Source organism: Bombus huntii, chromosome 7 (genome assembly GCF_024542735.1).
Source record: "Bombus huntii isolate Logan2020A chromosome 7, iyBomHunt1.1, whole genome shotgun sequence".
Taxonomy (NCBI): Eukaryota; Metazoa; Arthropoda; class Insecta; order Hymenoptera; family Apidae; genus Bombus; species Bombus huntii.
Window position 1 is genome coordinate 4,256,721 of NC_066244.1, and position 15,344 is coordinate 4,272,064.

The 15,344-nt window shown below is 35.6% G+C and overlaps 1 protein-coding gene and 1 long non-coding RNA gene across 12 annotated transcripts in view; one reads left to right on the plus strand and one right to left on the minus strand.

Moving 5' to 3' along the window:
- The window catches only part of LOC126868022 (glycoprotein 3-alpha-L-fucosyltransferase A), a 33,597-nt gene extending 25,749 nt beyond the window's left edge, over positions 1–7,848 (plus strand). For 7 of the 8 annotated variants that reach the window (XM_050623158.1, XM_050623160.1, XM_050623159.1 and 4 more), the window contains one exon: positions 81–7,848. In XM_050623158.1, coding sequence (XP_050479115.1) covers positions 81–432 — 352 coding nt within the window. In that variant the 3' untranslated portion in view covers positions 433–7,848. The remainder of the gene's footprint in view (positions 1–80) is intronic. The other variant, XR_007690509.1, reaches the window with a different exon arrangement.
- Positions 679–15,344, minus strand: part of LOC126868043 (uncharacterized) — a 34,216-nt gene continuing 19,550 nt past the window's right edge. For all 4 annotated transcript variants that reach the window (XR_007690516.1, XR_007690517.1, XR_007690514.1 and 1 more), the window contains one exon: positions 679–13,665. This is a non-coding gene — a long non-coding RNA (uncharacterized LOC126868043). The remainder of the gene's footprint in view (positions 13,666–15,344) is intronic.

The following is a 15,344-nucleotide window of genomic DNA, read 5'->3' on the forward strand; positions in this document are numbered from 1 at the left end:
TTGTAAATTGTAAATTGTAAATTGTAAAATTTCGACCAATTTTGCCACGTTATTGAAATAAATTTCTGTTTTTGATTCAGACACAACGTTCTGCCGATCGTAATGGGTGCGCATCCAACGGATTACGCTCGCAGCGCTCCTTACCGCTCGTACATTCACGTGGATGAGTTTGAGTCGCCGAAAGAGCTTGCCGAGTATCTTCATCGTTTGGACCGAGACGACGAATTGTACAATTCGTACTTTCGTTGGAAAGGTACCGGCGAGTTTATCAACACGTACTTTTGGTGCCGTGTTTGCGCCATGTTGCACGACGACCGGCCGCCAAAATTTTACAAGGACGTGAACGAATGGTGGAGAGGCGATGGAATATGCACGACGACTTCGTGGCGCGAACACGATTCGGTTCGTGCAGGAAACTTGAAAAACACTTGAAACGTTCTTCGCAAAGTTCCGTTGATATACGTGAAAGGACGCGGTGCGTCTGAACGTCTATACGCGAGAATCGACTGGATTTACAAAGGCCACGTGGAAAGTTTTATCGCTAAGAAGCGGTATGTTCGAGAACGATTCGTTCTGTCACTTATCCTTGATCGTGTAACGAATTTGTTGCGGTTGCGATTGCGGTTGCGATGCTCAAAAAAAAAAAAAGAAAAAAGAAAAACTACCCATGGATTCCGAGGAATCCGATGTTAACGAGACGTTCGAGTCGAAGTTAAACGACGCCGACGCGACCCGACGTCTGGTTAGTCCGTTAATCGATAAAAAGACTGCCGACTACGAATTTGATGAAACGCAAAGACCGAATTTGTATTTTTCGACGAGCAACACGGACTTTTACGTGCAACGATCGACAACCGATTCCCCACTTTAGAGGTACGGTTACTCGTGTTTTTACGGTGACTATAAAACGCCGGTGTTCTTTCTTTTTTTAGCGACAGTAACGATCCGAGTCTTGACTCTGGTCGATTACTTCGTTGAATATTTATCGCAATTTCTATTGGAACAAATCTCTTCTTTCAAAATTTATCACCATCGATCTTCGAACTTCTTTGACTATATCGATTATCAAATTAGTTACGCACAGAGTAAATTGCTTCGGCATATCGCTTACCGACAATGACAATTTTTCGAACGTTCCTTCGAAATTCGTATAGGTACACGTAAGACTCTCGTTCTAGTCTTTTGTGGATTGTTTTGAAAATTTCATATTCAAATTAGACGTTTGTAAAACGTTATTTTCGTAAAGCGTATTACCACGATCGTGGTAATTTGACGAGACAATGTTTTATACGATTATTAATAAATTACGAATATCGACGTAGTTAGTGGAAAATTAATAACGTATTTGAAGAGACGCTGACTATACACGCTACACGTTCTTGATTCAAATTTCAAGAAATATACGCGTTTGTCGATTCGCAAAGCGTATGCAAATTATATACACGCAAATCGTATAGTTGTCGACTATACGTCTCATTGAATCCGTGTCTAAACTCGCCTTTAATAGCACGGAACGCGTATTTCGTTAAAACGCAAAAGTAACTTTACTTTGACTGTATTCTTCATATAACATACAGACAGACTATCAACAATTTGCTGTTTTTATCTTCGAAATTTCAACGATATAACGATGAAAGAATTGGCAAGTAAATTATAATTGTTTGCAAGAATCGAAGTAAGAGGAAAACTGTAGGTTTTGAAATTAATTTCTTCTAAATATACATATATATATATATATATATATATATATATATATATATATATATATATATGTAAATAAAGTGTAACAAGATGGCAATTATTCTTTTGAAAATGAAAGAGAGCAATACTTTTTCGCAGCTCACGCTCAACGGACGTGTTGGATTATCATTACGCTTAACACATGGAAAATGCGAAATCTGTACGACGATACAAAGCTGGACGATAACGCGCAGGTTAATATAATTTTAAATGTTCCTCGTAACGACACGATATCAATTTTATCTTTATCCCGGTATTCGGATAAATATTCATGTGGGTTCGAATGCGGATTGTACGTTCGTTATATACGCCACAAGGTAGCTACGAAAATCTGTTGCTTTAACAATCTTTTCGTCGCACACATTTTATCGCTGATAGATACCTACGGATGCCTTTTATAAATACATGTTGTTGCGTATCTATCATAGGTGTATGTATAAATCTGTCGAACCTAAGGACTCCTTGTTTTAGGAAATTTGCTTTATTAGTTTATCGACTTATCGCGTATGTACGAAAAACGATTGTCTCTGTATGAAAATTTAACTTTAAAGTTGAATCGGAAAAGTCGAATATAGGGATTTACGATTGTATTTATAATTGTATAACGAGTGTAATATAAAATCGTATAAATGGCGACAAAGATGAATCATCGCGTCGTTCAAAGTACGTTTAATGGATAGTGTCATTGCCGCATTCTCTGTAGTATCTCGTGTATGTACATTTCTATGATCTACATAGCGCGTACAAAGATAGCGTGGAACGAATTATCTGTAAATTAACTCTAGATTAAGTCTTTCAAGGTGTGATGTTTACGATCGTACTTGTTAATAGATAGAAGTAGTTGGGATAAATATCAAAGTCAATGTGCTACGACCAGGATAATAATTTGTTGGAATATTCTCAAACTTTAAACATAATCGTGTGAAAAAATAGTTTCGCATGTTCTGAGATTATTGAAGTTTACGAGCGGAATTGATATACGCGTAGTAAATGTAAGAAAATGTTTGCACATAGCTGAACATTGTTTACCCTTTGTATCATACGTATACAACTATTTACATTAGTTCGCAGTATGGAATTTATTAGATTCGAACCTACACGGATAAGTATCGTGTTAGGCAAATCGATGTTTGACAACTGCGATCTACCGTAATCGATCATTGAACACGTTACAGCTGTGTCGTATTTTCTAAAGATTTCCACCTCTTGTTCGTCGAATCATTGCGCGAGTCGCGCGAGGAAAAGAAATAGCCGTTGAGAAGATCTTTTCGTCAACATTCGTATACCGTAACATAGGTACGCTGTTAATCGGGTTCTGTACGCGAGTCCTACTAAATATCGATAACGGGTAACGTTCGTTGTTCAACGTTACCAAAACTACTGTCATTAGGTAACGATCATTTTCGATTCACGTTCAACGTCGATGGGTACTCGATACGTTATACGTGTACAGTCGTTATTTGTAAAATATCGCATCAAGTACGCGAGACTTTCGCGAGATCTAGTCAAACGTGACCTTATCGAGAAACTTTTTCGAGTCATTCTCGTCGCTACGTACGCAACGTGTACCTGTTCAAACGAGTCCTAGTATAACTTACTTTGAATTTAATTAACGTAATATTAAGTTAATTTATATAGCTGTTTAAATAGTTGTTCGTCGAACGAATCGTTGCGTGCTCTATCCGTTAATTATAGGTACATGGTAATTTTCCAACGATTACGACTATTTCACGAGCAAACTTTATTCGTCGCACGATAATAATTATGATTAAAGGCACGAATATTTATATCGATTTATTTCAAACTTATAGACGTTTCTTTAAACACGCTCGACTTTCTGTAAAGAACGTACCAGTTTGTTCGATTCTTTTACATTATACTTCGTTCAAACGTGTACGTTTCGAAAACGTACGTTTTTTTCCGTAGTAATTACTATCGCGACAAATAAAACTTGCTATCGATATAATTATCATCGGTGCTGAATAACAATTTCAAATATCGAATGTACCGCGTGCTGCGTATTATCATCACTATCTGCAAGATTCGTTAATTTGCAAAAGACTATTTTGATAACGCAATTATTCGCCAAGAAGTTTTAACAGTTTCGTTGTTTACCGATGCGTAAGCGCGTACATACGCGAAAGCAATTTTTGTGCGTTGCATATATAGAATACCAGACTTCCTCTTTGATCATTTCTGGTATTTTACGTTTTATTGCTTACGTCGAGCAACTTTTTTCAAATTGTACTTTTCGTAGTATCGTTTGAATATTTTCGTAAACTACGATAATTTGTAAAACGCGATATCGTTTCAGAGATCAAGAAGAGAAAGACAGAAGAAAATTGGAGAAGATATTACACGTTTCTTGATACGTTTCTACAAATTTTATTTGAACAGAAGAAGAATCGCGTTTGAATCAACTTGATCGCTCGTAATTTCGATTTCACTTTAAATATGATTAATTTCCTATCAAGCACATATCGATCGATCGATAAATAATAATTAAACGTTAACTATCGGTTGAAAACAGATTATAAACAGCTATTACGTGACGTGAGATTTCGCGAACGACAAGTACGATTATCGAAACGAATCTCGTTGTTGCACGAGCACGAAGAGGTACGCATATTGCGCGAGGAAGTCACTTTTCGCTTCCATTCTTCCACAAAACACAGTTACACGAATATCGAAACGATGGTGTATCGGCTAAAGATTTCCATCTTACACCGGTATATATTCGCATACGGTAGTAACGCAAATCGTCATGTTGTTCAGTTTATCCGTTTTGCTCGTTATCTAACCGTTCGTTCAGAGTCGAGATCGCGATATCTCGATCGAGTGATTAATTTCCCACTCGTTGTCGTCGTTAAAACTTGTATCGATAGCATGGGGTTGTAAACCAAATGATCCTAGATAAATTATTTCTATTTTTATGCGCGTTGCAGAGTTCCATGCTCTACGAATCGTGCGCTTTTTATCAACGATAGTTAACTTTCGGGTGTACGTAGTCCTCGATGTTCGGTAAAAGAAAAGTTGACAAAAGTTGGTCGAGATTAGCACGTCGATAACAAAAAATGCGATAAAATATCGTTAAAACTGTAAAAGTATTCGTGTACATCGAACGCATGATTGCGAAGAAAGTTACGGTTAAAGTACAGTGAAAAGATAAAGCCTGTCGCGACTAATTGTAAGACGTTCCATTGCCGAGATCCGTTTATTAACCTTTACCTGTTCGTTACTTGTTTCGATCGTACGGTAGACGCTAATGCCAAATACCTACTGTAAAGTAAGGGTAAATGTAAGTTCAAAATGCGGACGAATTAGCGAGGATATACAGAACTTACTCGTAAGATTAGCACAGCTCAAAACGTATAGCTCAAAAATGCAAAACGTTCGATTGTTTTAGTTCAAAGCGTTCTTGTTGGCTCAAAAGAAAATCGATACGAGGCAATGTTGTTTCTGTAGTGTAGGAATGTCGCACGAACGCAAATACGATATGGAATGCACGCGTAAAACTGTACTACAAGCGGATTACTTCACGGTGGATTTTACCACAGCTTCTAATCGGTTCCTACGTAACGTCGATCTTTCGGAGTGCGCACAACCAAGCTAGATAATCGTATAATTAAGCAACGACTTATCGATCGAACCCGACAGAGATCGAACGATCGGCTGCAGAATCGAACGAAAGGCTCCGATTACGCGACTGATCGTTTCGAGAATACGTGTCCGCGCGCGAACACGAGTTAGAGATATTTTATTATTTGAACTTTCACTTTCTTTTTTCGAGCAATTAGCGAATTCATTTGGAAATTATATGGAATTAAGAGGTACGTTACGAACTCGAACGTAAGCGAGTAGTACCATTGTTCTAAAAAGCTTTGATTCTATTATGCGTAACGAAGTACCGACGAGTACACTCGCGTAGACGATTATTTCGCTTCGACGTTGACGATATTTTCTATACAAGTACCTATATATGTACATATATTTTACAAATATCTACGGTGAAAAATTCAGAAAGATATCGATGTCGAATCAAGAACCAATTAAGTTATTTATTCCTTCGTCGACGTTTACGTTAGTTATCGTTGTTTGTTTGCCAATTATTTAAATATATCACGTTACACGTTCGTTCGATATTTTAACTTTATTTAACTACACATAATATACTGATGTAACAGTTAGTTTAACAGCTAGGTTGGTTATACGCGACCGTTTAGATAAAATTATCAAGCTTTGATACTTGTTAGCGCGGCACATGAAAATTTCGTGAAATAATCAATATCCATAGAATCGTAGAAATTTGAATAATAACTATGGAATTCAAAGCGTACTTTGAAAATCGTGATATGTGCTTTATCGATTCTTTACTACTTATTGATTATTGGTGCTGTTTGTAATAATCGGTGCTGGTGTACGCCATATTTAGACCACATATTTTCGTTATAGAGATTTAGCGTGTAAGAATTAGCGGCCGAAAATGATACATAAAACGCAATAGAATAGGTAAAATTTTCTTCTTTTGCTTTCCAGCGAATCTTTCTTCCATTTGTTGACGTACAAAATTAGAATAGCGTATCCTAGCGTACCAAAGCTCTAGGAAATCGAAGAGAAAAACTATAGCGGAATCAGGTGCACCTTTTCGTTTTTCACAAAGCAAGTGTGAATCGTTGTTTCGTTATATTCGAAATACGTACTTGTATTAATATTATATACATGCGTATTATGTTATAGATCAGTGCTATCCGAGTTTTACGAGTAGTACCGATACTTTGTCTTATTTATCGAATTATGCAGCGCAGAATAACACGTATCGTTTTTATCGCGTGAAATTTTTATCTCGAATAATCGGTTGTTTACAGAACCTCTAAAGGGCTGGATCACGTTTGATTATAATCGAAAAACACTCTTACGCGGCTTTACGATTAAGAAGTGTCTCGATACGAAACGGTCGAAAAAGGGAATAACCTGATCGATTCGAAAATATAAGCCTATCGAAAATGGGTATCGAAGATATCCAAGATGTTTGGTAAGAAACGATCGATATTAGTTTAGTCGTTGCGTTACTTTAACTTAATTGACACTAGTTTACGTAACTAACGTTCATCGATATCTTTGACACGTCGAGACGATGAGAAAACGAGTGTGTAAATACGTATTCCCAAAATCAAACGCAAAGATAATTTTGTTATGGAATTGATCGACGACGTATTGAATTTTAAAACTGCTCTTCTATCAGAGGCGGGAAATGCGACTTGTCGTATTTTAACCTGTAGTCCTCATATACGTAGAAGAGAAAAATATTACGAGATTAGCATAGCGAAGAAGAACATCGTGGACAGCACCGCTGTAAATTGACGATCGTAATTGACTATTCTTAACTTACTGGTCTATGTTCGCGCTGTACGACACGACAGTGTGTTATAATTTCGACGTATTTTATCGGTTATTATTTTCACGCATTGCTGTGTAAATATCTTCATTCTGCGACGATAATGTTACAATTCGCTATTTATAGAGGATAATTGTCAAAGTGATCGCACATTGTGAGACTAGATAGCGTCATAATTTGTAAATAGTAACTTGTACGATTATAATAAAATGCTACGTGTAAAGAAATCTAACGGTACATCGTAACGACGTTTAATGTAATATTGATATTTGAAATTTCTAGGAAATTGCAAACAGTACTACGTATATGAAAAACGTATTCTCATTTTGCCCTATCGGAAACCAAAACTTAGCGTGCCACGACTAATGTACTACGCGATTATAATCGCCACGGTTAGACAGGTTGATCGTTCCATTTAATCGTTAATTTTCCCTTATGATTATTTTCCAAGTAAACGTTTATTTCGATATTTCTTCGACCGTTATCGATGTAAAACTGAGAAAAGTAATTGGATGTAGCATTACGTTCGTAACATTCTGTTGTTTCTCAAAATTTTCCTGTTAAAAATATTGGATCCGCACGCTTTCGACGGTTCTCTTGATTTGATCGTCATAGGTTTCTTTGTTCGATACAATTACCGAGTATGTATTGCGTATTTATATTTGTATTTTATACGTTCCTGATTGTGGGAATAAAAATGAACGCTATTCTTACTTTTGAAATATTCTTCTTTCCTTACCCATTGATAAATTTCTATGATAACGATGGGTGTTTGCCGATTTTATAATCTTTAGTCGTATTTCGATTCCATATCGTATCGTTGTACCTACATTTTTACAAATTCGACGATTCTCTAGACACTCGGTAAATTTGAAATAGTAGCAAATTAACGCGATATACATGTACCTGCGGAAATCACACGCGCATCTGTTAACAATTTCCGTTCGAACAAACATTGGATCATAGCCTGTTTTACAAATCTTATTAAACGTCTACCTCGATGAATACGTATTTCGTTTCAAATTAGCACGCGTGCAATGTGTTTGGTCACATTTGCGATTACTTGTGTGGTCCTTTTGTGTCGCGATATAAGGCCGCTTCTTGTCTCTCGACATACGCTTCGTATATATTTTCAACGTGTATATTTCGTATTTATACGTGGAAAGAAGAAAGGATAAAGATACGTTTCGATTATACGATTATACGAAAGATTATCGAACCTTTCTCGTCGTACGTATCTATTCTTTGTGGAGCGGACATCAACTGTAAAGAAAGGTTTTGTTGAGAATAAAATATCATTGCTAACGGCTACGCGTATATGTTACTTTGATTTTTCCCGCTTATTCGGTCTGTCTAAAACGGAAACCCATTTGCTTCTGCAATGGAAAACTCGATAGGATCCGTTAAATTTATACGAATTCCGACCTTACATGATTTTGAGAGCCCTGATCGAATAGTACGCGCTTGGTAAGCTTTCTATCGCCTATCCGAGAATAAAAATTCTCGAAGTTGCTCTCAAATGGATACGCGATACGACGACCAACGCACACGTATACACCTTATTCGTTATACCCAATAACTAAACGCAATTCCAATATTCTATATTTAAAGTTGCTTTTTGATAAAATTTCATTTTTCCTAGAAACGCACAGTGCCCTTTTTCCTCTTTGTTTTGTCTCTCTACTCTTTACACTCAATAAACCCTGATGGGCTTCACATCCTGTGGCTCAATCTGCACGGCTGGTCGCCTTTCCAACTACACCTCACAGAGCATATGACCTCTTTATCCCTTTGTTTTTCTCTTACCCATCCTGCCACCGTATCCCTCAGTTTTTTCTCACATGCATAGGAATTCTTCGTAAAGGTTATTTTTCATCACGTCCATATCGCGATAAACTTATAGTTTATCCAGACATTTACATTTATACACATAGATTGGATTTTCGTCCATTGGATCGCGTCCAATGCAATACTTTGATTTTTTCTCAATACAAAGTAAGTACATGTTATATTAACGCTTGACTCGATATTATCCATCTTTGTATTATACTTCCTAAGAACGTTCCTAAGAACGACACAGCGTAGTAAAACTTTGCTCTTAGTCTACATTCGTCGCGTATGTAAAATCGTATCTTTGATATATAAACGTCTCGTATAATTCTATTATACGGGTCACATACATTTTTAAGTCCTTATTGTCTAACCCTATACGTGAAAGTACGAGTACGCTAATCTTTGACAATGCTCATAAAACTACGTGCTAAAGTTTTAGAATCTTACTTTTATTTATATTAAATAACAATCCTGTATCGTGTTACAACTAAATGATACGTATGTAAATCTTGTTTCAACGTGCCAAAGAAAATGTTTCTCTTCGCAATTTATTTTAACTTTCTTTTTTACGCTCATTCACACATATTTCCCGATATGTTTCCTTATATCGTTCATTGCTAAGACTCGCTAACAACGTGAAATAGAGTTGCGGCGAACTTGCGACCAAGTTTTATGTTACCTCTGTTAGAATAAAAGTGCAGGACAAGGATTTTGCGTATAGGATTTCGCTCTTGAGAGAAACCAGATTAGTTTAGTGGCTTTAATTCGAGTTGTTTGAACTTGCGTAGCCTCGTTTCAGCGACATATCCAATGGAGAATAAAAGAAAAATAGCTACGTTTGAATGTAAAATTGTAATTATAATTACGAATATAACGGAAACGTGAAATATAAGGAATTTGATCGAATATAAAGTTGGAAAACGTCATGTTAGTTTAGGGCATCGGTATCGGTAAGTGCGGAACTGGAAATAACGTTATATTACTCAGAAACTACGTATTCCCTTCGAGTTAAGGAATAGCCGAAGGAACCTGGTTGAATCGTGGTTTTGGAAAATAGACAGCGTGTACATATATATCGTACGTGTGTACATACACGCGTACGTAGGTACGTACGAACGAGAGTCTCTCGCTTCGACCAAAGTTCTCGCTTTGGCGGTCTATGGTGGTTTATGGTTTATGGTTTATGGAGTGCGATCGAGGCAAGTGCAGAAGGGAGAATATCTTAGAATAACCGGAATTAATCGCACCTTATTCGTCTTTCTGTAAATCTAACTCACATTCTGCCGCGTTGCTTGTATAAAAACCTAACGAATCTCAACTTCGTTTGTAAGTTGAGAATATATTTCCAGTCAAGTAAAATAACAGATCCATAGCGGTAAAATATTTCGAATTATATATTTGGAATCAAACGTCTTGACTATTACGGATAAGCATCGAGACACGAGAGAATATTTCAAATAAATAACAATTTCACGTTGGTAAAGAGATTTCAAGTTACTCCGATTTAAATTGCTCGCACTCGTGTCAGGCAACTTGACTACTCTATCGGCGGGAACGAAGTTGACATTTCGATTTGACGGAGCTCTATTTATATAGAATATGACCGCAAATATTATATAACGCAAATAGGCAAGAGGTGATTTCTTATGCAAGAATTAAACAAAAGCGTAGAACGAGCTTTCTCAAATAAAATTAATAAAATAAAGTATCGCGGATATTCTTTGCTCAGTTTCAAAGTTCACGATAATTCGTAAAAGTCGAACGTCGTCAAATTTTGTAAAAGTTACGCCTTTCGGTCAATTAGTTCGTTACACGTTTATCGCGTATTTAGGTCATTGAAATACGAATGTGTAATTGTTCGATCGTAATTATTCATTATACGTGTAAGTTTGCATCAGCTGCTATGATGCATTTTGGAATATTTAGCTTGTTGCTTTTAACCCTGTTTCATCCCATTTAGGCACCTACAGCTTCTAATAACTAAACTTTGAAGGCAAAGTTTCAATGTAAGACTACGTATATACGATTACGTTGTAAATACGACGAAGAAATGCTCGCGAATATGACTGATCGCTATCGAACGTACGTTGGACGATAATCCTGTACGAACTGTGTTCTTTTTCAGTATATTATGCTTTTACGTCGCACTATAATTATAATAAAGTACGAAGATAATTTTTTATTTGAATCGTTTACTCATGTACGCACGATTCTATGGAACAAGTGTAAAATTTCTGATTATGCGTCGAAACGGATAAAAGAAAAAATGGATACTTCAATCACCAGCGTTGCGTCACAGTATGGCTGCACGTAATGCCAGTATCTATCATCGGTTAGGGCATTTTCCTTTGATTCCCCTCATTGACCTAATTGGCTGTGGTTGCGGAAATCCCACATCACAGTTGGTTAATTGGCAGTCAAAAATATCTTACGTCCTTCTGTAACCTATCGTTATAATCCTGAATGTCTGTCGCAAGCTTTTGTATTTTAAATGAAACTGAAATGTTATCTTTTTCCCAGAGATATTTATTTAGTTCGAATATTCAAAAATCGTTGTGACGATTTTCAATTGGTCGAGAGTCGCGTAACAGCGACCAAACAATGACAAAAGTAAATAAATCGTGTTAAAAGAAACCGTGGAAAAAAATGAACTGTGTAAAAGTGAATCGTGCGACAAGAGTGCCACATGTATTCTATCCTTTTCATCGACATATTTTCAATTATCGATTAAAGTATTCGTTAAACGTAACGTAATACTTTGACTTATGCGCGTCGATCAGTGTTTAGGTGTTTTCTTGCCTTAATTTAGTTTGATCATTAATTTTCTATCAAGTACGTTACACGTTGTTCGTAATAACGTTTCATGTCCGCTCTCATTCCGGTTTCCAAGAAGCAGGATTACAAGGGATCTAGGAAATGCTTTTAGTGGAAAGGTATTAAACCTTGAAAGTAAATATGTTGAGAGTTGGAAGGATTTAGCTCATACGCATATTTCATCTTTACGTATCACATCTATCTATCTACGTATCCTACATATTAAATGCTATTATACGTATATCGTACAGTGCAGTACAATGGCCATAGCATAATAGTCATAGCACGCAGAAAGTTATTAAAAGATAGTGAGGAGTAGTGCTTCGGCTAAATAGATCTTTTAATAGATTTATATTCTGGAAACGATACCTAAAATAATTTTTACTGATGTTGGCTATGAAAATATGTATTGGTTTGCTGATACGAGGAAAACCTTACTTTCTGAGCACGTAATGAAGAAGCACATTGTAAAATGGAAGAGAAACACCATTTAACGAATTGTTTTACGCTCTACGACATTTCGAAATAAGTATAGCAAATTAATAATTTTTGATATATTTAAAGAAATTATTCAACGAATTAAAGAAATTTCTTTCCTGGCCGCACATTGATATCGACGATTAAATTACCTGCAAGCAGCATCTCCGGAATAAAACGGTAACGAAAGTACCTAATTAAAATTATATTTTAAAAGAAAGTAAACGTACTGTACGACAAATTAATAAAGCGATATGATTTTAAACTTAAATCAGATCAAAGCGAGGAAAATTATCGCTCGTTTATATTAATACGACTAAACATTATTGCACATATTATTGTGATCTTAGGTGAAGCAGCGAATAAACTCGCGTTTTTATAAGCTCTTAAAGCTTACAGGCAAAGGCCTTATCAGTTTCTAGAATATCGTTTCCACAAACTTAAAAACTGTAGTTTCGAAAGCAAAATGACTTCAAAGTTTCGATAAGGATTCTTATACATTCAGAAAAGGTTGTTTCATACTTATAATCAATAAACTATTTTAAGGCAACATTGGCTGTTCCTGAAGTATATCAATGAACTTTTCCAGCATGCTTGTCAGGTCATCCTATACCGAAAATGTCATTCTTTGCTTGGTATCTTTTCACTAAGGATGAAATACAAAATTTACGCTTCGCTGAAATATGCGTTAAAAACGGTAATTTCAATTTCTCGTAAAGGAAATCTTGATATAATACATACGTATTTAGAAATAGTTATTCCCTTTCAAATACGTAAAATAAAATATATATCGCGGATCACGAACATAGATTTGCACGATAGGAATATACGGTGGATATTTGAATACATGCTTACCATGGAAATCTGTGCACGTGTATGTATAATATGTTCATTTATGGTAATATTAAATCACTATATCGACAAAATTTAAAAACAACAACGTACATAGAAGCTGTAAAATGTTTATCGCAAACACATATCTAGTACAAAATTACTATGCAGCATGGATAGCAATTATAATTGAAGATCATAATATGCAAGTGTTAAGGATGGTTCCACGTGTAGGCATATCGAGGCCTTTTAATACAGTGGATAATTGACTGTTTAAATATTTTTGCGATCTCCATGAAATACATATATGTATACTCGCGCTAGATATTTTGTAGTTTCTGTTTGGATTATCAGATTGGTTTTGGTTCATGATAATAGTATAGAATTCTAGATGCAGGAAATTTCCTAATTGTAAACGCGATAGCATCTAGTTTCCTTTTTCTAACATTTAGCTGTACTCTCCGTGAGTGCTATAGATACTGATCCGATAACCTTCAGCCTCGCGTTGCGTTGGTTCTCACACGTCAAGCTAGGATAAGAGGACTCTGGCTGATTTACGTGACACTGCTATCCCTCTGTAAAAGATTAAAGCGCGGAAACATATGGCTCAATGAAAAAAGAAACGAATAACGAAGTGTGATAGCAATTCGTGTCGCTCCAATTTCGCTAGAATAATTAATCGATGCTCATAATAAATGTGGTTATAGATATACAAGATCGTTCGTTATTGATGGCGCGGTCAAAATGTAAGATACCCCCGGAAAAAGAAAAGAAGAACAGACGACGCAATCTGTATGGAAAAATAAATCTGCAATAAATTCTACAGTAAAAATGTACGATGGATTGTTCGCATTCAGGACTCTTTTTAATGTTACCGACGGAGAATATCTTTTTCCACCGCACTTTTCAAATTCCTTCAACAGCACTTAGGAAACAGATGCGCCTTCTACTCCAAGCATCCTTCATTTTAGCGATACGGGGAACACAGCCGCGATTCAGCCGAATGGTTAATAGTCTACCGATCGAAAGAAACGAGATACGTCTGGAACACTCGCAGTTCAATAAAGAATAAAGAATAAAGACTAAATAGTAAAGAGTAAAGAATAAAAGCGATAAAACCAGCAGCTATAAAAAGATCATTCGTTAAACGTATAAACGCAACGGAAGTAGGTAATAAATTTTCTAGCGATTCGTAGAAGAAAATTACAACGTTACTTATGGTTGGAATTAAAGATAAATTTTACTATCGTATCGTACAATTGCGATACCAATTTGTACGTTCTAACATAAAATTAAACGTAGAATTTGATATAATTGTAGACTAAACTTTGAGAGATATAATGACAATTTTTTCAATTTTTCATACAAATCCAAGCTTATACGAAAATCAATGAAACAATTTGACAAATTCTCCAACTATACGTAATACCATTACGGTTCGTAACAGGCAAGTTAATATTATAAAAAATAATATTATTAGAATAGATGCTATCGTTGTAATCTAATAGCATTGTTATTGGAAATTTTAATTAGATCCATACTTGTGACATATATAAGTACGTATTTCGAAATCACGATGAATAGCAAAAACGACGTAATTCCACACATTGTGGAAAATACGTTGTGCACGAAACACTACCAATGCAACTTCAGTTGCTGTGAAATTATTACTTAGCTTACGAACTATGATCATTATGTCGACTGCTTTTCTTTCACCCAAGCGGTATCTAGGCACGTAGAATAGAATTTATTCATAACCTTAGAACAATATTCTTTGATTTTGTAGTCTCTTCTCGTGTCAAATTTCGATAATCCTTATACTTTGCTTTGCTTTACTAATTTTATGACTTGTTATGTTACTACACTTTAACGAAAGGAATTAGTAGCGAATACATTTATATCGATCAATTAAATGAAATATTAGTAGAAATATTCTATTCAAGCCGTTCTTTCGTCGAAGCACGTCTTTGAAAATACAAAAGATCGCTCAAGAATTGTTTTGGTTCTGAAATCTGCCTATCGCGTATTATCTACTTTGCCCATGAAATTTGATACGTTCTCGGACGAACAAAGTTCGACTCTAATACCTTCGTATGTTTGATAAAAACAGTGTTATTTATGTGAAAAGTTTAAATAACGAAAGATTAAAGGTTATATCCATTAAACAGAAATTTTTTATGCAATTTTCGATTCAAAATGAAAAGTTCAAACTTGTTAAATTTTTAATCAGATTCTACTTTTTAATTAACGATAA